The 21,439-nt window shown below is 42.7% G+C and overlaps 1 protein-coding gene across 1 annotated transcript; it reads right to left on the bottom strand.

Annotated features, from left to right (window-relative positions):
• Positions 1-3,183: 3,183 nt before the first annotated feature.
• On the bottom strand, positions 3,184-20,809 carry anln (anillin, actin binding protein). The gene is made up of 24 exons (XM_061741169.1): positions 20,697-20,809; positions 18,693-18,843; positions 18,202-18,612; positions 16,784-17,082; positions 14,249-14,519; positions 14,009-14,188; positions 13,681-13,880; positions 13,457-13,558; positions 13,246-13,348; positions 12,295-12,614; positions 11,974-12,122; positions 11,740-11,878; positions 10,637-10,772; positions 9,240-9,422; positions 8,965-9,091; positions 8,694-8,742; positions 8,395-8,448; positions 7,055-7,084; positions 6,927-6,945; positions 6,581-6,693; positions 6,053-6,139; positions 5,823-5,930; positions 4,120-4,292; positions 3,184-3,494 (listed from the first exon to the last, which is right to left on the bottom strand). The coding sequence occupies exons 1-24, from the start codon at positions 20,712-20,714 to the stop codon at positions 3,380-3,382; spliced, it is 3,537 nt and encodes a 1,178-aa protein (XP_061597153.1). The 5' UTR covers positions 20,715-20,809; the 3' UTR covers positions 3,184-3,379.
• Between the last annotated feature and the right edge of the window lie 630 nt (positions 20,810-21,439).

Below are 21,439 nucleotides of genomic sequence, written 5' to 3'. Positions count from 1 at the left end.
TGCAAATCCATGCTTGGAGGCTGTAATGAAGCTAATCTGTTCCGTCCCTGGATAGCTGGAACGCTCAAGTGCAGAGTTCATCCAGGCCTTGGATACCGAGTGTGAGCTTCATCTCTCTGGGATGGAAGTAAAGTCCTGGGAACGCTGGGAGACGTTGCCTTCAGATGACTGGTTCAACAAAACATTCTTTGAAAAAGCACATTGAGTTATTATATGTATTTTAAAAAAATGATTAAGTGCAGCAGAATTTTCTTTGATATTAGTTAAACTGTTGTAGTTAATGACAATTGTCTCAGGTCATTTGAACAAGATGATTTATCAGAGACTTTACATTAAACCAGCTGATGTGATGAATCTTTTTATATGATAAGGTTTGGTTTTTGAAGACCATGATAACCCTAACATGCAAACATCTGGAAAGTATGGAAGAGTATTAGGGCCAGGCAGGAGAAAAATAAAAATAATATTTTCGAGGAGGAAGATTTTTTTTTTTCATGATGCACTTCGAGAAAAAAGTTGAAATGTCGAGAAAAAAGTGTTTACTACTTGAATGATGTTAGGTTGGTAACAACAAGTTTCAGAATACAAGAATTGGCTTTACGATATTGATTTGAAACACATCACACATATGCAGTTGCATAACTTCAGAAACGTACCCTTAACGTTCCACTCCAAGGATATAAGTTAGTTAGTTAGTTACGGCCGCTGCTGCATAGCTGTCAGTCGCTCTGCTAACTGGATTTGATGGGCCAGAGGAGACATTTCCACTTTATTCACCAAATTGTATTTCAACTTTATTCTCGATATTTCGACTTTTTTCTCGAAGTGCATAACGAAAAAAAAATCCTCCTCCTCTAAAATATTATTTTTCTCCTGCCTGGCCCAAATACTCTTCCGTAGAAGTATGCATATGCATATGCATATGTATATATATATATATATATATATATATATATATATATACACACACACACAAAGTTTTTTATTGGTTTACATAAAATACATTTATTTTATACTTTGTTCATTATAGTATCAATTTTTTGTTTGCACGTGTTTTTTTATGTTAGGGGTTTGGCACATCTATTCCCCATATCTATTTTTTTAAATAGTAATTTTAAGTTAAATAAATGTGGGTATTTTACATTTATGCCAACATTGGCATGTCCTACATTTAAAATATAAACTATTTGTTGCAATGGTTTCTTCCTCTCATTACTTTACTGCAGATGAGGTGGATCATAAATTGTATTCTAGTACTAAAGAGGAATAGCTTATAAAAAAAAAAAGGTTAATGTTAAAGCGTTTCCAGCTATTGATTTATTAGTTCACAGGTAAGTGAATAGCCAATTCACCTTACAGAAGGGAGACTGTGACTAATCGATAGGCAATGATTAATGATTAATCAGTAGGTACCAGTCTGTTGTACCACTTTACTTGACCGTACACGATACTAGTTTCCGGGTAATGATTAACGCACCAGGTGCTTTGCATGATAGGCAGTAATGCAGTACTAAACGGTAGCTATTCTGGCTTGTGTCATTACCGGGGATGGAAATGAAGACGGTAGCTATTGTTAGGTAGTGATTAATGAGCCATCTTAACCTTTTGGTTCAGAATAAATTCATAACTGATGAGTGAGATCAGTGTGATCAGTTCAAAGAGAATCATTAACTGAATATTCCCAAAGGGCTCATTAATGTAGGATTTTCCAGTCCTCTTTGGTAACACTATCCAGCCATTTATGGTTAGTTAAGTTGACTTAGTCTTTAACCTATACTTTTCTTAAAACATACTGTACAACTCAAAGAATAAGTAATGGTTAAGTACTAATTGGCTGCTCATTTGCTTCCCAGTAATTAAGCAACATTGTTCCAAGTCAAAACTTAATTAACTAATGGGGACTGGTTAGTTCCTCATGTTTAGATTTACCACCTACTTATAACCCATTTAGCTACATAGTGATTAACACATGGTTATAGGCTTGTTAGTTGCTAAGCAACATGGGTCTCCTACCACACCGTAACACACTGCACTGCTAGAACAGGCCTTGCCATCCAATCACACGGAGCATATTTAAGTTGGGCGTTTTCATCGAAGGATTAAAATGTACTCATTGAGTGGGTTTACATGGGAAGTTTAATTCCTCTTTAATTCAGAATTAAAATTAAATCCAATTTAAAATGACCATGTAAACACCAAATAAGTTTGTTTTTCTTCCGGTAGATGTAACTTCCGGTCCACCCCCTATCCAATCAGAACCTTCCCAACCCCCAGACCTTAAGAGGAATTGGATAAAGCCGATCAAACGTGTTTTCCATGTAAACCTCAATTCGGAATTACTATTTCCATGTAAACTCGAAGGAAAATAGTTTAATTTGGAATAATTAATTCCGAATTAAAAAACATCATGTAACCGTGGCCAGTGACAATGACCATGTTATTGCACAGTATCCTTTAGTTTTTAAATGAATAACACTGTCTTGAATGCTACATTAAGTAATGAAGATTATGGTTGAAGTGTTTGGCTGTGGAATCTCCAGTACGGCTACATCCTGTAAACAACATATGCTGGTAGTTTGCTTGTGAGAGCCACGTATCTAAAACGTTCATGAAGTCCAGAACACGTGGAGACGAGGCTTTGAGTTGAGGATGCCCCGGTGTGGCCGCGGCGCTGAAGCCAGCAGACTGGACCAGAGACTTGAGGCTGCCCGTTTATTCTCAAAGCTGTGAACTACATAGCAGTTTGGTGACCAGTGCTATACGCACGGACAAAGCGGATAAAAGGAAAGAAAAACCCTCTCATGTCCATGTTTCACCACATGCATAAAATGCTCATGTTATACACATTTAACAGAAAAGAGCATTGGCCAAATGATTAGGTTTTAAAACAGCAGTTGGTAACATTTGGGTGCAGTGTAGATAACATTTCTAACTCTGCAAAGACAAAACACTGCTCACTGAAACATACATATATATATATAAAAAGAAGACAGAAGCATTGAAAGTCTGTGCATTTAGCTGATAAGCTCACACAAAGTACAAAGTTGCCGTATGTATTAATGCTGGTTTATGGAGTCTTGTAGAAACAAAAGTGTCGTGTGTTGATTCAGTACTAATATCTCAGTACTGAAAACAAATCATATAAAGCCGTGCATCATATTAGAGGATATCAGCTCTAAAAACATCATGAGAAACCGAGCTGGAAATGTGTGAAATATATAGCGTTAAGCCCAGCTCTTAAACAGAAAAGCACTGTGAAATGTCTCAAATGTATGGCTTTATCCTTCTTTCTTTTCATTGCTCCTCCTGCCAAGTGTCTCAGAACCTTCCAACGAGGGTCAGAGTTTATTGCACGTCGCTGGCTGCAGCACGGCGCTGCTCACTGCGGCCTGTAACAGGCATCCGGCTGCCACATGCGCAGGTCCACCAGAATCTGGTTCAGTTTCTTCATCCACAGATTCCTCTCATCCTTGGTGTCGGCACTTAACCAGTTTCTGGCAAAAAAAAAACAACAACAACAAAAGACCCAGTAAGACAAACGTGTACAGTAATCCCTCGTTATACCGCGGCTGTACCTTTCATGTCTCGCTGCTTCACGGATTTATTGGCTAAACAGTCTCCCCGCTTGTTCACTTCCTGTGTCAATAACCTTGGTCGCTTAGCAACAATGGTGAGAACGGCCAATGAGCTTCAGCAGCAGCTCAAGAACGGGACCCTTTGATGAATTGTTCATTACAGTTCTCAGATATAATCCATGGTGGCATGTCAGTTTATAAGAATATTTTTGCCCAGAAGAAAAAAGAGCGAGAACAACGACCCATAACTATGTTTTTCTCTGGAAAAAACACTTCTGCACCGCGGGCTTTAGAAGAAAAAAGACGCTACAGAGCAAGTCAGGATGCAGCAGCAGTCAGAAGAGCAGTGAAATACGCACCAGTCACAATGTGTCCTACTGAACTTATTGTATTTTTCATAATCATTTTCCGTTTCCTCCCGTTCAGATCCAATTAATCAGGTCGCGGGTCACGGGTTCTTTTTGGAACGTAACCCCCGTGAAAACCCAGGGATTACTGTATATTCTATATAGATTCTATGAGAGTAGAGATGGCAGGAACTTACTTGGTGACACACATGGTGTTCTTGCACTGACTGACCAGCGTCTCTTTGTCCTCGTCTCTCTGCGGTCGGACTGTGATGAGCTCAAAGGTGTTGGGTCGAGCACAGAACTCCCTCTTGGCGGGTTCCACCGACCTGCTGGTGCAGCTGCTCAGGTTGAGGCGGCCTATGGGGTTCTGGGAGGAGAAGAACCAGCTTTCAGAACAGCCCCTCCACACACTCTTCATTCGGAATTTACAATGACTACGTTTCCATGCAGTCAAAATTGGGGTTAAGGTCAATATTCCGGTTACTGAAACATTGGGAATAATCTGTTTCCATGCGTGAGCAGACAGGGTTATCCCTGTATACATGGTAATTAATCATTTGGGATATCTGGATCAAACCAGCGACGCACGGAGAACATCATGATACAATTCCTGTAATTTCCGCTTCTTCTTCTTCTTTTATCCAAATCCAAAACAACAATACACACAGCGGATACTGCTGCTTTTCATTGATCCCACAACAAACAGCCTGGGTTTGTTTTATTATTTTTAACTCATGGCTGTCTGTGTTTAATTTTGGTTTTAAACTCTTGGAATTCATTTTTAAAAACGTTTTTATGTAAAGCACATTTCATGTACACGACGATTGGAACCTTGCCACTATTTCCAACCGCAGTCATATTGAAAGGTTTGAACATACATTGGATTTTAATACTTCTGGTCAATAACAGTGTAATTCAAGTCTATTTAATTAAATTATTACATAAAAATAACAAACAGTGGCAAGGAAAAACTCCCCTTTAGGAGGGAAGAAACCTGGACCATAAGGGGGGACCTCCTGCTGATGACCAGCTGGGCAGAGCAGGAAGAGAGAGAGGAGATGGACAGATATGTTGTCAATGGTATAAAAGACAAGACCCGTGTTACAGTATTGGCCCGAATATAAGACTGTGTTTTTTGCATTGAAATAAGACTGAAAAAGTGGGGATCGTCTTCCATTCGGGGTCTAGACATTATACCCATTCACAACGCTAGATGGAGCCAGATATCTTTAAAGCAAATGCTGAACTTAACTCCCCAGGCCAAAGCAAACCCCTGTCCCAAAGAATAAAATAAAAAATAGCAGTAAGAAAGAAAAGAGAAGAAAATAAGAGAAGAGATAACAGAAAATGGAGAAACGTAGCAACAATCTGGAGAAAAGTGGGTGGAAGATCGGCAGGTTAACCGGCAGCAGAGGAGAAGTTATGACGCAAACTTCAAGATGATTATTTGAATGAGGCAAAATAACATGATTTTTCTCTCCAATATATTGTTATAATCATTTGTTTCAGATGTACTGTAATATTTTCTGTATAAAAACTCAATTTGGTGTTTAAAAAGTATTTTTTCAAACTTGAGTCTAGAAAATGAGGGTCGTCTTATATTCGGGCCAATACGGTAGTGGTAATAATGATCCGTTAACTGAAGAACCAAATTTAGGTACTCGTGACTGATACGTGGTTCGTTGATGTTTTAGGGACCATTTAAGTTGGGGGTGCTGTAGCACTGAGCTCCTACTCTGTAACAGGGAATGGATACAATAACAAAGTTTTCAAATGTTGATCCAACTCCAGGGACGGGTCCAGGAGCTGGGGGGGGCTTTCATAACATTTAGTACAAATCTAAAATGTTAATCCATCATTCCCAAAGGAAGCCTAACCGTTTGCAGAATATGATTACCTTTCTCTTCTCATCATCTGGGTACGTCCAGTAGGAGATACAGTATCCTGACAGCACACACCATCTTCTGTGCCACGCTCCAAATCCACTCACATCTTCAAACATCGTCTTTGATCATGGATGAATAGGAATATTCAAAAAAAACAAACATCACAATAAAAAAAAAGGACGGTCAGACTACATGTGTAGCAATTGCAGCCTCAACGCCAGGTATTTGTGTGGCATCTCACCAGGAAGCCCCTCTCCTCCACCTTGGAGCCGACGTCACACTGCATCCTGATGTACACGTGGCCTTCCAGCGGGCACAGGAACGGCACCTGCAACACCGAGCACACGATACGCTCAGCCCTTTAGGAAAAGCTGGGACATCACTGGCCCCGGTTCAGACATTTTGAAGCTCCCAGACCTGAGGTTCATCTGGATCTGGTTTGTTGTGGTTCCCAAGAACAAGAACCAAGCAAGGTGAGGCAGCGTTCAGTTATTCTGCTCCTCACCGGTGGAACAAACTTCCTGTAGACCTGAGGTCTGCTCCAACTGTAGATCCTTTAAATCAGGCCTAAAAACATTACTGTTTACTGAAGCATAAATACTTACCTGCCGTACTCTACTGCTCTTACTTTTGACATTTTTCTCGAAGTGCACAATAATAATAAAAAAAAATCTTCCTCCTCTAAAATATTGTTTCTCCTGCATGGCCCTAATACTCTTCCATAGAAATTACATCATGTGAAAAAGGGGAATAAATGGATGATTTCTACCTTCTCCAAGGGGAATTTGTTCTTGCCGATAGAGGCCAGGGTGAACTTGTGGGATCCCACCAGAACAAAGTTACTGGTGCGAACAGCGTTGGGGCCTCCGGGACTCGCCATCACTGCGGAAAAGGACAAAACTTTGAAAAACCCTTCTCATTTTACACAGATTATTGCAATTCTTTTAATGATTTTTCAAAAGGATTGGATGAACAAAGCTCAGGTCTGAAAAAAAGTCAAGCTCAAAAATGTAAGACTTAGAGCTGAACAAAAGATAAAATGAAATAAGAGCTCCTCAGATTTTAATAATTTTTTAAACCTAAAAACACAAATTTAAGTTTATACTTTAACATACCTGGTGTGTGTGCACTTTTCTGTGAAAGAATGATACAGAATAAATTAGAACACCACATACACATTGCCAGGGTCATTCATTTGGTATTAGGGGGAGATGGTCACGGCAGAAAAGAATAAGATACTCACATTGGCAAGGAATCTCTTTGGAGTGATGGCCTAGACCGAAAAAACAAACAAACAACTTTCCTTTAAAAAGGTACAATGCAAGTTGGAACATATCAGTGTTGTTTTTGGCAGCCATTTTAGATTTAGCCTTAGTGTTTTGGACGAAAATGCTTATTAGTTTTAGTCACATTTTAGTCATTTATATATGCAATAGTTTTGGCCTAGTTTTGTCAACGAAAACTCAAAGGTTTTAGTCCAGTTTAAGTCAGATTTATTAAAAAAAAAAAAGAAAAAAAGTATTTTCACCAATATTTACAATAAAGAAATGGTTTTAGATATACAAGTTTTCCACCCAACAGCAAGTATTTTCTGATCTACTATAAGGATTAAAAAGGTCAAGAACAAAAACGTACTTCGGCAAATGCCTTTATTTCTTAAAATTGTGCAAAGACATGCCCAAAAATGGATGAGGAACACATATAAATACACTCAACCTGACCTTGTCTGCCAGTGCAATTAAGATGCAGCTTATTTGTAAAAAAAAATAAATCATACAACCCCAGTGCATCTTTAACTTGTGCAAAAATTCTAAAATAAAGTGATAAAATAAATACAAATCCCAGAGGTGCAGTGAGGGAGGTTGTAAGTTATGCATACTTGAAAGTATGAAAAACATGATGCTTGAAGTTTTGAACATAAATTGACAACCAGTGAATTCTGTAAATACTATATTGGGTCTTTAAAACAAATTAAAGAAATAAAAAACAACCAATGTCATGCATTTTTTTTTTCATCAACAAGGCCCCGGAAAACTCAAAACACGTCTCGTCATGTTTTAGGCCACGTTTACACATATGTATGTACATGTATTTACAAAAATGGATATTTCCCCCACTACGTTTGGAAAAAATTCCATCATTTACACGAGCCGCATAAAGCTTTGTTTTCGTGTAAACGAACGGCCAAAACGCATGAAAACGCCACAATTTTTGCTACGTGTAAATGGGGCCTTAGTCATCAAAGAGCCATGTTAAGCTCGTCACCGTCTCGTTATGGAAAAAAAAAAAAAAAAAAAAAGTGCGTCAAGTTAACGAAATAGTTTCGTCATCGAAAACACTGGAACATATGTAGGTTTACAGGATACTTGTGCATTTAAATTCTGCCCCACAGTGCACACCGGCCCAGACGTGAGGAGCAAAAACACGGGTTCGTACCGGCATGCACAGACTGTGGGCCTCATGAACCCGTCTCCACATCATCTGGAGGTGAACAAGCACGCGTTCAAAATCCAAGCAAGAGTCAGTCTGTCATATCTGTTGTGTCCAGTGTGGTTGAGAGGGGAAGGGAAGAATGAGAGTTACCTTTGACTTGCTGCTTTTTTTCTTCTTGTCACTGCAAAGCTCTCGTTTCTGCACCTATAAAATGAATGTTGGTAAATCAGGAGTTTGTCATTCTTTTCACAACATCCCAAAGAGGTTAGAGTCCGAGTGCTAAAATCTAAAAATGTTATTCAACTGTTTTGGTATCAGAAATAACCCTAATTCATTATACTTATAATAACAATGATTAAAAAAAAAAAAACATTGTAAAAGCGTAAAAGCGCCATAAGTGTGAGCAGTGAGAGCAGGGTCATGCTGCACCTCTAAACCAGGAGACTTACCAGACAGTAAACTTCCAGCGCTACTTCAAAATCACTGGAAACGTCAGATCTGAAAAAAGGAGGATTTTCAGTCATTCATACAGCTAAACACCAAATAACTTCCAAGTCTTGGTTAGACTCAACGGTTCTGTGTACTGCATTCAATTATGAAAAGAACAAAAAAACACAACATTCAAATGGTTCATTCAGATTTAGCCAATAAGACAAAAAGTAGTTGATGGATCTCAAACAGACCATTCATATGGAATGTGTTCTCCAGGCAGGAACTCACAGAGTGAACTTGGTGGGGAAGGTGAGGGTGTCTCCGCTGAGGCCGCAGTGGGTGCTGGCCAGGGGCGTGGCCACGGCGTGCTCCGCCCCCGCGTGCAGCAGCATGAAGAACGAGTGTTTCGTTGACTCTGAATCCACCAAAGCACAGTGTTAATAAAATAGATTTAGTTGGTTTCACTTCAATGAGCCTGAAAGCACAACTTGGAAAACATGAATGAAAGCGTCTGGGGAAAAAAAGGCCAGCGTCACTTTGAACTTCCAACCCTGCAGCTCTACCTGGTTTATTCACGATGGAACAAACGAAGTCGGCCTTCAGCGGCAGGCGGAACTCCTGGAGGGTGACGGAGCCCTTGGAGGCGGGAACGCCGTCAGACTGGGGAAGAACAGGAGACCGTTTCCGTCCTGTCGGGTCTCCTCTGAGACGCTCCAGCTCTGCCTTCAGCAGCTCCCTCTTCTCCGCTGAGAGGAGAGGGGAGGAACAGTCAGCTCCACAAATTCAATAACCAAACATGGGAAAAATAAAATACACCCTATGTGCGTGAACACAAAGCCAGAGAGGAAAGACATCAGCAATGATGTTGGATGGTCCTGTTTCTGTCCACTCTGGAAGAGTTACGGCATGTCAAGAACAAGAGTCTGCTCTCCCATTGCTCTAGTGAGAACAGATTCTTCACAGGTGGGAAACATTCACAGTTTCCAATCTTCCCTGAAGTGGAATACAACCTCAAGCCTGGATTAAGGTTCGGCGTTAAACCGACGCAGAACCTACGCTGTTGCCGTGACGCCGTCGTGAACCCTTCGGACTTCTCCGTCACGCCATTTCTCCGCGGGGCAGTACCCCCCCAGAGCGCTAGGGGGGTGTGTTATTTTCCTGAATGGTTTATCGTCGTCTCTAGTTGACTCTTTGTTTAGCTTCCGGCTTTTCCGGTCACAGTGAACAATGGCGACCAAGAGAGACGGGATCTTGCTGGATTTGAAGTTGTTGGATGTCGAAAAAAGTATTCTTATCTTAAATCATATTTGCAACAGAAGAAGGAGGAGGAGGAGGAGGAGGAGATGGGATGTGTGCCCATTGAACCAATCAAGGCAAAATACGAGTGAATTTTCGGTGCTTGTTTGACCTTTGCAGGACATGGACGAAGAAATGCACTTCAGGTAACTATTGTTCTCAGGCATCATGCCTGATTTCATGCATAGAGCAGTCTCACATTCATATGAAACTTATTTCAGATGTCTTGTTACCATTGTTGTACGTGGTGTGTATTTTCAATGTTTTATGTAGGACTAATGAGATGGAATTAGCTTTCTACTAAATCTGGTGCCCATCTTCTCGTTTCTTGAAAATTATCAATGCACAATGCAGTCTCACAATCGATCGGAGAGGAAGAAAAAACAAACAAAAGAAAACAGAAAACGAGGCACATCTAAGATGTTTCAGGCCAGTGCAAATCAAAGGGAGGGAAGGATGGCCTGTCAGGAAGGGTTACGAGCTGGAAAGCGCTTTGCACTCTCTTCTCTCTTAATAAAAAATGGCTACATAGAACATCATAATGGACTGTCACCATATCATCATAATCATCAGAAGAGCAGCAATTCAAAGGCAGGGCTGGCTGAGGTTGTAGGGAGAGAACAAAACATCACTTCTTATCCTATGCAGATGTAGATGAACTCACTTGCCACCAGTAGCAGCCTCTCGGCCTCAGCTTCCACCTGGGATCCTTTTCCATGCTCCTCATCTGTGCAGCAGTTCAGGGCCTGGCTGGCTTGATGGATAACCGTCTGCTGCAGGTTCATCTCATTGGTCAAAATCTACAAACATACAGTCTGGTTCAGTCACAGAGAAAGCTTCTCTCAGATAGACGTCTTCCTGCCCTGACACTGCTGTTGGGGCAAGAAAGACCAGGAGGTTTATTCTCTACTCCAAGTTCTCTTTCACAAAACCCCATAACTAGTGATGGGTTAAAAGCAGAGGGCACATTTCAGTGCGTTTCCATGTATACTGATGAATAAAGTGGTTATAATTATTATTAAAAGTCACAGGCGCTTCATATAGAGGGTCTACCACGCCCCCTTACTCGCACTGAGTGGCAAAAACAGCTGCAACTAGTGGACAAGACGGGATAACAGCCGATTATCGGCTTAAATTAAAGTTAGTTGGACTTGACAGTGACCCGTACAGTTACCCCAAGAACCAGTGGTCCATGGACATTAATATTTGGCCACGAATCCAGTTTCCTGATATTTATATGTACTTAATTTCTACACCGGGGAAATACACGAAGCAAAGCTTGAAGGAATACAAAAGTGTTGACACTTGGTCCTACTTCAAGGCAGGATTTGTTGTAGAAATTAAAGTGATGAGGACACCGAACTTTATGATTTGACCGTTTAACGTTAGCTACCCAAAAATCCAACATTACCCGATACAAAATGGGAACCGCAAATCCACGTTTCGGTGCCCGGAATCCAGTTGTTTATGTGAATTGCAGCGATCCATTTGTCTCTCTTAAGCTTATTTTTCGGCAGTCTGTAAAACGATAACTCCGATTTCTTGCTAAATCTATGAGTACAGTCGATCACACAACAGCTCTTTCCCATTTTAGATGTTTTCCAGTTGCTCAAACTGAAAGTCTACGCTGCCACTCAGTCTTTCTGCCACTCATTGGGCATAACCCGCTGTGAAGTCGCATCTGTGACGTCATGCGCATTCCCTCCATAGTTCACATGTCTGTATGTAATCCAGCAGGAACAAGAATCAAATCAGTTCATTCCAAACCTTCGTCTTCTGCTTGAGACTGAAGAGACTGGCACCCCTGGCTTCATCTCTCTGGGAAACATCCTCTTTTGGCACAGTGACCTGCTTTACACTGGATCTCTCCATCTCCTTCACCCTGGTTGATCTGTAGGCATCAATGCTGAAGAAAACCAAGAAACACCTTCATATCAACAACTCCATTTACTGCAGCAATGCAAACAAGACAATAAGTGGGGGCTGAATGGCAGTTCCTACCTGTAAGGCAGGTTGGGGTCCTCGTCTGAGGCCTCCAGACTCTCTGAGGAAGCAGTTCGGATCATGGTAGATCTCTGGAACTTGCTTGCTTTGGAGATATTCGGTGGAATGCTGGTCTTTTCATTGAATGAGCTGGCTGGAGTTGATGTCTAGACAAAGCAAAGCAGGTTTATTAGTACAGAACATTTCATACATAAGAGCACCTCACAGCGGGTTCCACAGCACTTGAGAATAAAATAAAACAAGAAAAAAACCCTCTAGGTCAGCTGTTTGTTTGGACTAAGGGAGAAGAAAGAGACTCAGATCCATGTCAGCACCTACCACTAGTCTCCTCTGTGGACTCTTCACCACAGCAGCCACCGTCTCCGTCAGCGGCGCAAGGAGGGACATGGAGGAGATATTCAAAGCATCTTCCTCCTCATCTTCATCTCCTTCCTGCACAGTCTGGTCATCGCTCTGCTCCAGGACGCCATCAAACAGCTCGTTGATGACCATAGAGTTGATCTCCACTTCCTTTTCTTCTTCCGTCTCTGGGGTTTCACTAGACGTTTCCTCAGTCGTCACCCTCTCAGTGCTCCTGGCCGGCTTGAGAGGGGTGGATGCCGAGGCTGGAGGGGAGTGCGCCGGCCCAGGACCTGCCACTTCACGCAACATACAATAACATAAACAAGGATTTGAGCAAGGAAAGTTGAAATGTCCAGAAAAAAAAGTTGAAATGTCGAGATTAATGTTGAAATACAATTTCAAGAATAAAGTCGAAATTTCACCTTTTTTCTCAACATTTCAACTTTATTCAGGAAATTTTGACTTTTTTCCTCGACATTCCGACCTTTTTTCCCCAAGTGCATAATTAGGGCTGTGCGATTAATCGATTTTAAATCTAAATCGGATTTATTAATCAAGACGATGTTAAAAAAGGAAAATCGATTTTTTACTTTGTTTGGTGTTAATGTTGTCACTTTACTAAACTCAAGGAGGATTTACAGCATCTTTCAATTGCACTTCATTCCCAATAGGGAAATTTGTTTATTTTTCTATCAAAATAAAGATAAAATATTTGAAACAATTTATTCCATTTTCTTTTGTAGTTTTACCAAAAAAAAAATCGAAATCGAAAATCGGGTTTTCAGGAAAAAAAAAAAATCTGGATTTTATTTTGTCCAAAATCGCCCAGCCCTATGCATAATGAAAAAAAAGAATTTTCCTCCTCTAAAATATTACTTTTAATCCCGCCCCCCCAGAAATAACTGTCCGGAGCTGTCATCAAAGTACCTGGAGAGGTGCTCTGGAGTGTATCTGCGCTCTCAGTAACCGGCGCGGGGGGTTCATCCTGCCGCTCACACTGCACAGGCTCATCCAGCACAGGCTCTTCCAGCTGAGTCAAAGAGAAAACAAGCTCACATTACATCTCAAGTATTCTCAATTTACAGCTTGAAAGGATAGAAATATTTGTCATTTGTATATTAGCTGCTTAGTGACCAACCGTCTTGTCCGTCTTCGTTTTGGCTCCTTCATCCTTGTTTTCCCAGACATTGTTCCCCTTCTGGAAACGACTGCGAATCCGAGCCAGCTCAGACTCCCGCTCCTGGAACAAGGGGGATTTCCTTCCTTTTAACTCCCCAAAAATCACATTTGTCTAGTTTTGTTTTTAAAATAATCTCATCCCAACGGCAACCCCACCACGGGACATGTCCCCCCCCAGCCTACCAGCTTCTGCCTCTGGGTGAGCTCAGCCGTGGTGGTGTGTGCAGCCTGGGCGGCCTTCAGCCTCTCCTGCACCAGCTGGGTGTTCCGGGCGACGCCTGGACTCTCAGCACTCGTCTTGGGTGCCGGGGCGGCTCTGGCTGTCGTCTGATTGCTGCGCTCCTGGCACCTCTCTCCAAAGCGCTCCAGGAAAGATTTAACAACTATTTAGAGAGAAAGATAGACGTATACTGTAACTTAAGTTACCTTTATATGAGTCAATAAATAATTTCATCAAAACACAGTAAGTTATTTAGCTCTATTTTTTGTTTTTAAATGTAAAGAAATTCACCAGGTGCTCCAGAAGAGACTTTTTGCTGATGGGTCGACGCTCCAGCGACAGAGGGCTTCTCACAGAGCCCGGGTTTGTGGGGGCTGTGGTGGGGACCTCCAGAGAGGGCCTGGTTCTTCTGGGGGCTGTAGTTTGGACCTCCGGAGAGGGCCTGGTTCTTCAGGGGGCTGTGGTTTGGACCTCCTGAGGGGGGCTGGTTCTTCAGGGGGCTCTGGTTCTTCAGGGGGCTGTAGTTTGGACCTCCGGAGGGGGGCTGGTTCTTCAGGGGGCTGTAGTTTGGACCTCCGGAGAGGGCCTGGTTCTTCAGGGGGCTGTGGTTTGGACCTCCGGAGAGGGCCTGGTTCTTCTGGGGGCTGTGGGACACCGCTGTGGAAGGAATCTTCTTAGGACTGGGCACTGACTGGGAGCTCGGTTCAGGTGCAGGTTTACATGCAGCTTTAGATGCAGGTGGGTCAGCCTGTTGGGGACTCGGATGAGCCGCTTGATGAGACTTTGGTAGAAATCGCATGCCCTGATGAAAAGACAAAAATAGCAAGTACATTCAAAGATCACTTTGAGATCTGGTGGTGGACTGTTGAATAAAGACTTAACAAAACAAGTGAATGCTCTTCCACTTTTCTAGGCAGTGCTGACAGAGTTGTGTTCATTTTGGGGATTTAGACTGGCTGTGTTGGTTGAGGTTTGCAGACATCAGACCGTTGCAAACATGTCCGCTCTGCAGGATTCCTCATTTAAAACGTTTTAGCTGGCTTTTGTGGATCAACTTAGCAAGCTGAACCAGTTTCAACTCTTCACCACAAGTCATGCTAGACCTGTGAAAAAAGCCCAGATATCAATTCTGCAGCGTAAAAAGGCCTGCTGAATCTTAAGTACATGTCATGCCCGAGGAGCTTGCTCAAGGGCAGGGCTGACACTAGTAAGTAGGGCTGGGCGATATATCGAGTATAGGCGATGTATCTCAGCTTTTACTCTGTGCGATGTACAAAATGACTATCGTGAATATTCGAATATACATTTGCTTTTAGCCGCGGGCATTAAATTACAGGCTTTTCTCACTCTCTCGTCTCGTCTCTCCTTCTCTGAGACATAAAACAAGCGCACCCTGTTAGATACGTCAGTGACGTGCTGTCGTGTGTGCATTATCATTGGCCCCTGACCAGCTGAAGGTGTCGGCGCTGCTGTCCGGGACCGCCGGTCAGTTCCACCCCGCTTTAACTTTCCCAAACTCGACCTGTTTGCACCGTGAGCTCATCCGCGCGGTTGCTACGCGCAACAGACTCTTTTCAAAGCAAACCGGTTTAGTAAAGACGGGAGGGGATGTTTTCTCCTCGCACGATGCGCCGACTCTCCGGAGAGCTGAGGAGCCGCTCAGCGCGACACGCACAGCCGAGCCTTTAGACGGATTTATGGTTCCGCGTTACACCAACGCAGAGCCTACGGCGTAGGTTCTGCGTCGATTTAACGCGGAACCATAATTCAGGCTTTTCTCTACCAGAGCTGAGAAACGTCACCTAGTGTTGCTTAAATGTGGCCACATGAAATCAATCACTATCATCGAAACAAGTCAAATAAGACTATATTACGTCATATTTCTAAAAGTAAGTGAAAGTGATGCAAATTAAAAGGAGGAGAGGATGAAACATTGCAGTCCCTACACCTACAATAGTCTGAATATAAAGGTGCTCTAAAAGCCCCTCCTGCTCAGATCAGCTCATCCTGGTAAAACCAGGACCAGAAGATGTTCTTAGCAGATGTTCTTCATACGGGGAGTCAGAGAGATGCAACATGCACTTTCTGTTTTGAAATGACACTTTTCATGTTTGTGCCACTCACTAAATTTGACTTATTTGAAAGTTTAAAATTAGCATACATTAATGCAGTATGAACAAGAATGTTTTAATGTAGACATATAGAATCATCATACTGGTGTGATTGTATGCATCAAAGTGTTAATTCAAGGCTAAGGCAAAATATCGAGATATATATCGTGTATCGTGACATGGCCTAAAAATATCGAGATATTAATAAAAGGCCATATCGCCCAGCCCTACTAGTAAGGACAAAAATAATCCTTAACATTTAGATTGCACTTGTCCTTTTCAATTATGGCGCTTTTCCACTAGTACCTACTCAGCCCGACTCGACTTTGCGCTTTCCCACTAGGGGTCTAACGTTCCGAGTAGATACTTTTCTGTAACTACTCTGCTGAGGTTCTAAGCGGCTGAGTCGGCTGTATCTGACTCATCACACTACAGGCCACCAATTGGTCAGGCGGTTGGCCAATCAGATGTCTGAGTCAGGATGTGACATCATTTCAAGAGTTACTCGCAGCATCTTGTTAATTTTTTTTGAAGGACAACGGCAGCACAGAAATCTGTTCCGTGGTCAAATTCCAAGGTGGAGGTGGAGGTAAACCTGGTGGCTGAGGAAAATATCCAGAGAGAGCTAGATGGGGCAGCGAGGAATGAAAAAAATATACCGGGAGCTTTCTCAGTCCATGTCTGCTCAAGGCTACAAACAGACTTTGCAGCAGTGCAGAGACAAACTGAAAGAGTTAAAAAGCGATTATCGTGCGGTGAAGGACCACAATAGCCAGAGTGAGTCTTCTTCGTTTGTTTTGCACAATCAAATACGTCACAGCAGCTTTGCTCCAACCCTCCTACTTCTAATCTGGGTATTGAAAAGAAACGAGGGCAAGGCGAGTCGAGTCGGGCTGAGTAGGTACTTGTGTAAAAGCGCCATTATACTGAAGAAAAAAAAAACAGATAAACCTACCGGGGCAGAGCTGGATCCAGACTTTCCTGCTGAACTGCTGGCAGCAGCGCTCCGATTGCTAGGACCTGGAGAGGCATCTACGACAGGAAACCTCCGAACAGGGGCAGGGCCAGGCTTCTCTTTGGGAACACTGGCGTGGCTGAGATCATCCTCCCAGGATCCGATGGTAACAGCCAGGTTAGCCAGCCTGCCTCTCCGCCCAAGAGGAGCTCCCGAAGAGGGGGTTGGCAGGGCAGGTGGTTGGACCTCAGCTGGTTTCAAGGACAGAGGGGTGCAGTCTGGTACCTCAGTAGAAGTACCTGGAAACAAAGTAACATCTGTCATGTAGGGGAAAAAACACAACTTTACGAAAGAAATGAAAATAGACTACACGCAAAGCTAACTTTGAACGTTTGGACAGAATGATACGTAGCAGCGTCTTGAGCAGTTTACACCTTTTAAAATGAGGAATCCTGCAGAGCAGGATACAGCAGGAGTACAGAAGAGACTAATACAGAACTGTTTCTACCGTTTCTTCTCCCGCTCCCTCCCCATCCACCCTGCAGCAGGATTCCCCATCTCTGTCTTGTCATTCTATTGGAGTCTATCTTCGCATATCCTCGGTATATTTCTAAAATCATGGAATTGGTCATCTGGTTTCTCAACGCAATCGACCAAATGAGAAGACGGGGCTTATGGGAGCCCTCATGCCTTGACGGGACGTTTGCTTCCGGATACATGGTGGACTCCCGGAATAAGTGGGGAGTCGTGTGTCTGTCCATACTGTCGGTTGAGGACGTTGAAGATGCTTCATAATTGGATTTCTGGTAACAGGATTTCTGCTTTTTGGAGTTGGCGGTTACCTGACAGCTATTCTGGCCCTTTCAGAGCTGCCTGCCGCGTCTGAAGGAATAAGCTGTGCGACCAACACTCAGACTCAAACGTTGGGGGAGCAAGATCCCAAACTGGACGCGTTTCTTGAACAGAATCCCCGGCTAGCTTGGTCTTTGAACTCATTGGCAGGATGGAAAAGACCTTGGAGAAATTGGAGGCTCGGCTTGGTTGAAAGTGACCACAAATAAGTCTGTTTTGAGTCGCCACGGAGATGACCCAGAGAGACTTTGAAGCAGACGGAAAACAACTGGAGTCAGCCTGACCCAAAACAATTGGTGCCATTTTCTGGCAATCACAAAGATGAATGTAGGTAAATCTATTAGTCCATTTTCTTCCCAAACACAGCACCATCAATGCACACACCAAAAAAACAACAAACATGATGGTTTTTTAGAAATAAAAAACAAAAAAAGCATGCTTGCAGTCTTAATTGGCATTTACTTGCCAATGGAAAGATGATGATGTGTTTTTAGTTATTTTTCCCCCGAAAACCTCATGGTAAACTAGGAATACGTCCATCATCATAGATAATAAAGTATACTCACCATCCCAGCCCCTCCGCTGCTCTGCTAGCCTCTGGAACCGGGATTTCATGCCAGTACCAGACGATGTTGAATTGTCCATCGGCTCCTCTTTGTTCTTTTGCAGAGCTGAATCTAAAGATTGCATCTGTTCTTCTCTGTTTGTCTGAGGATCGGGACATGGGGAGGCAGGAATCATGTCCAGATCCACTTTCTTCTGGACACCAGGCTGTGCTGAAGGCTTCTCAGAGGAGGGAGAAGGTTGAGTGTTGGTGGGGACCATCGGGGGTTTCTTGTCTGTGGGAGGATCTATGAGCACAGGAACCCCAGCTGGTGTCACTACGGGTTCCTGGTTCTCCTCATCTGCTGCAGGCTGAACATTTTCCTCGGAGCACCTGCGCTTCGAAGGGGAAGGCCTGGAGGGCAGCTGTGGAACTGGAGAGATGAGGAGACGTCAGTGAACAGGCCATTCACAGAGGAAGACAGAGCAATATGTCCATCACATTCAGTCATACCTTTACTGGTGCCAGACTCACTGATCACACTGTTAGTGTCAGTTAATGGCTCCCGGGATCTTTTCGCCATAGCTCTGTTTGCTGCATTTGGTCTCTCTGCCAGTTTCTTCTGCAGGTTTTCTCTGCGAGCCCGGGTCCGCTCCAGCAGTTTCTGGTTCAACAATCAAGAGGGAATTTTTTACTCAGGATAAACATTGCTGTAGAGTTTGTAGCTACTAAGTACACTACCAGTCAACAGTTGGGACACACTTTCCCATTCAAATGAATGGGAAAGTGTGTCCAAACTTTTGACTGATAGCTTTTGCAGGTTCTCTAATCCCAACACAGAGAGAGGGGGGGGTTTAGGTGCAGCTATAAGGAGACCCTATCTGTCAGTGATAAAGTAGTAGGAGGAGTGAGTCCGATGTTTGAACATCGTTTAATTAATACCCCTTTGCTGATTAATAAAGTATTGTTCAATTTGTATTTGTTAAAGTGGCCGATATGATTCCACACATTCTGTCAAATGATTAAAGCTCATGGAAAACAACTTCGGAGACATACATACAGTAGTTTCCAAAGCATTTTAAAAATAGCATCTTGAAACATGTGGATAGAGGGAATGCGCACAGATGCAACTTCACAGCGAGTTCCGCCCACTGAGTGGCAGAAAGACTGAGTGGCAGCGTAAACTTTCAGTTTGAGCAACTGGAAAACATCTAAAATTTGAAAGAGCTGTTGTGCGATCGACTGTACTCACAGATTTAGCAAGAAATCGGAGTTATCGTTTTACAGACTGCCGAAAAATAAGCTTAAGAGAGACAAAATGGATCGCTGCAATTCGCAGAAACAACTGGATTCCAGGCACCGAAACGTGGATTTGCGGTTCCCATTTTGTATCAGGTAATGTTGGATTTTTGGGTAGCTAACGTTAAACGGTCAAATCATAAAGTAGAAATTAAGAAATTAAGTACATGTAAAATTTCAGGAAACTGGATTCGTGGCCAAATATTAATGTCCATGGACCACTGGTTCTTGGGGTAACTGTACGGGTCACTGTCAAGTCCAACTGCCTTTAATTTAAGCCGATAATCGGCTGTTATCACGACTTCTCCACTAGTCGCAGCTGTTTTTGCCACTCAGTGCGAGTAAGGGGGCTGGTCCAGTGGGGAAGTGACGTCAATGCATACCCTCTATAATAATAATAATAATAATAATAATAATAATTATTATTATTATTATTATTAAAAAAAAAAAAAAAGATTTCCCAGATTACAGTGGTTCTTTGGGGGAAATGGATGGACTATTCAGTCTTGTATCTAGTTTGTGTCTCACGAAATCAGAAAAATCCTTTATCTTCCCAGATACTTTGTAGGTATCTGTAAAGAAACCTATGCAGTCCAAGAAACCCCCTTTGTCTCCATAGAAGGGCTACTTGAGTGAGTGGGCATCCTAACACTCAGCCTGTTATGTGTGCTGGCCTTTCACTTCACATTCCTTTCCCAAGTTGTCACTGAAGGCGCTTTTAGTAACTGGTTTATTGCGTTTGTCCCAGTCCCAGCAACACATTCCTGCGGCTGCGATGCAGGATCCAGAGCAGCATGGAAAACGTGACTTCACATGTCTCAGGAACGAGCCCCGCCTGCTCAACGGCCCACGGTGCAGCCGTGGAGCTGCTGGCCGGGGGAGTGAATTATGGTCTGCGTTAAATCGACGCAGAGCCTACGGCGTAGGGTACGCGGCGACGCGCACCGTACGAACGCGTCGCCGCGTACCCTACGCCGTAGGCTCTGCGTCGATTTAACCAGAAGGGTGATATGCAAAACGAGGACTGACACGTCGCGCTTTCATTAGGCTGACTTTTAACATGCCCTATATGTATGGAAACATCTTGCCTAAAAGTGTGATGAAGATAAACAAGTTAAATGCTTGTGTCTCTGCTTAAATAGGTTGAAAACGTTGGATTGATTATGATGAAGCTGCTTCAACACAACAATACAGTACAGTTAGTGTTGCTCAACTCACCTCAGTAAACGGATCCATTTTTGGACGGTTTATCCCCAGAAGTGGAGTTTTCAAAAACAAAATACTGTAAAATATCCTGTTCTTCGACCAGCGGGGACTTCGCTTCTCTCCTTCGGACAAAGCTGCTGCTGACAACAACTTCTGTTCAAATTTAAATTTACCGCTGCAGCTACTGCGCAGAATCCAACTGTCGCGCGGAAGGTGGGAGAACCAATCAGAATCAACTACAGTTTAGTCAGCCAATCACAGACTGAGTGTACATACACACACACACACACACACACACACACACACACACACACACACACACACACACACACACACACACACACACACACACACACACACACACACACACACACACACACACACACACACACACACACACACACACACACATGCATAGAGAGGGATAAAGAGTAAGGTTGCTTGTAATTTATTTATTTATTTATTTATTTTTTAAACAAAACTTTATTGAAAATATACAAACTCTCAGAGAGGATAATGGACACATCAATTTAAATGCAATATGAAAAAAAAAAAGTGGATTCTTGTAAGGAATACAAAAAACAAAAAACAAGGCGCTCTAAGAATTAAAAGGTGCATTTGAATAACAAAATAAATTAAGCATTTAAATTCACATAATGGAGCATAGAAAATGAGAGGAATAAATAAATATAAATAATAAATAATATAATAAATAAATAACAAGCAATGTCTAGACTTATTTTACTTGCATTTTT

The sequence above is a fragment of the Cololabis saira genome, chromosome 15 (genome assembly GCF_033807715.1).
Source record: "Cololabis saira isolate AMF1-May2022 chromosome 15, fColSai1.1, whole genome shotgun sequence".
In the NCBI taxonomy this organism is placed as follows: domain Eukaryota; kingdom Metazoa; phylum Chordata; class Actinopteri; order Beloniformes; family Belonidae; genus Cololabis; species Cololabis saira.
The sequence above is the reverse complement of the archived record's forward strand: the minus strand, read 5'-3'. Positions and strand labels throughout refer to the sequence as shown.

Coding starts and splice junctions, on each gene's coding strand:
- anln (XM_061741169.1), bottom strand. Junction 14,520..16,783: donor CTGGATCCAGCTCTGCCCCG/GTAGGTTTATCT, acceptor TCTTTTCATCAG/GGCATGCGATTTCTACCAAA. Junction 6,140..6,580: donor ACAAATTCCCCTTGGAGAAG/GTAGAAATCATC, acceptor TCGGTGTTGCAG/GTGCCGTTCCTGTGCCCGCT.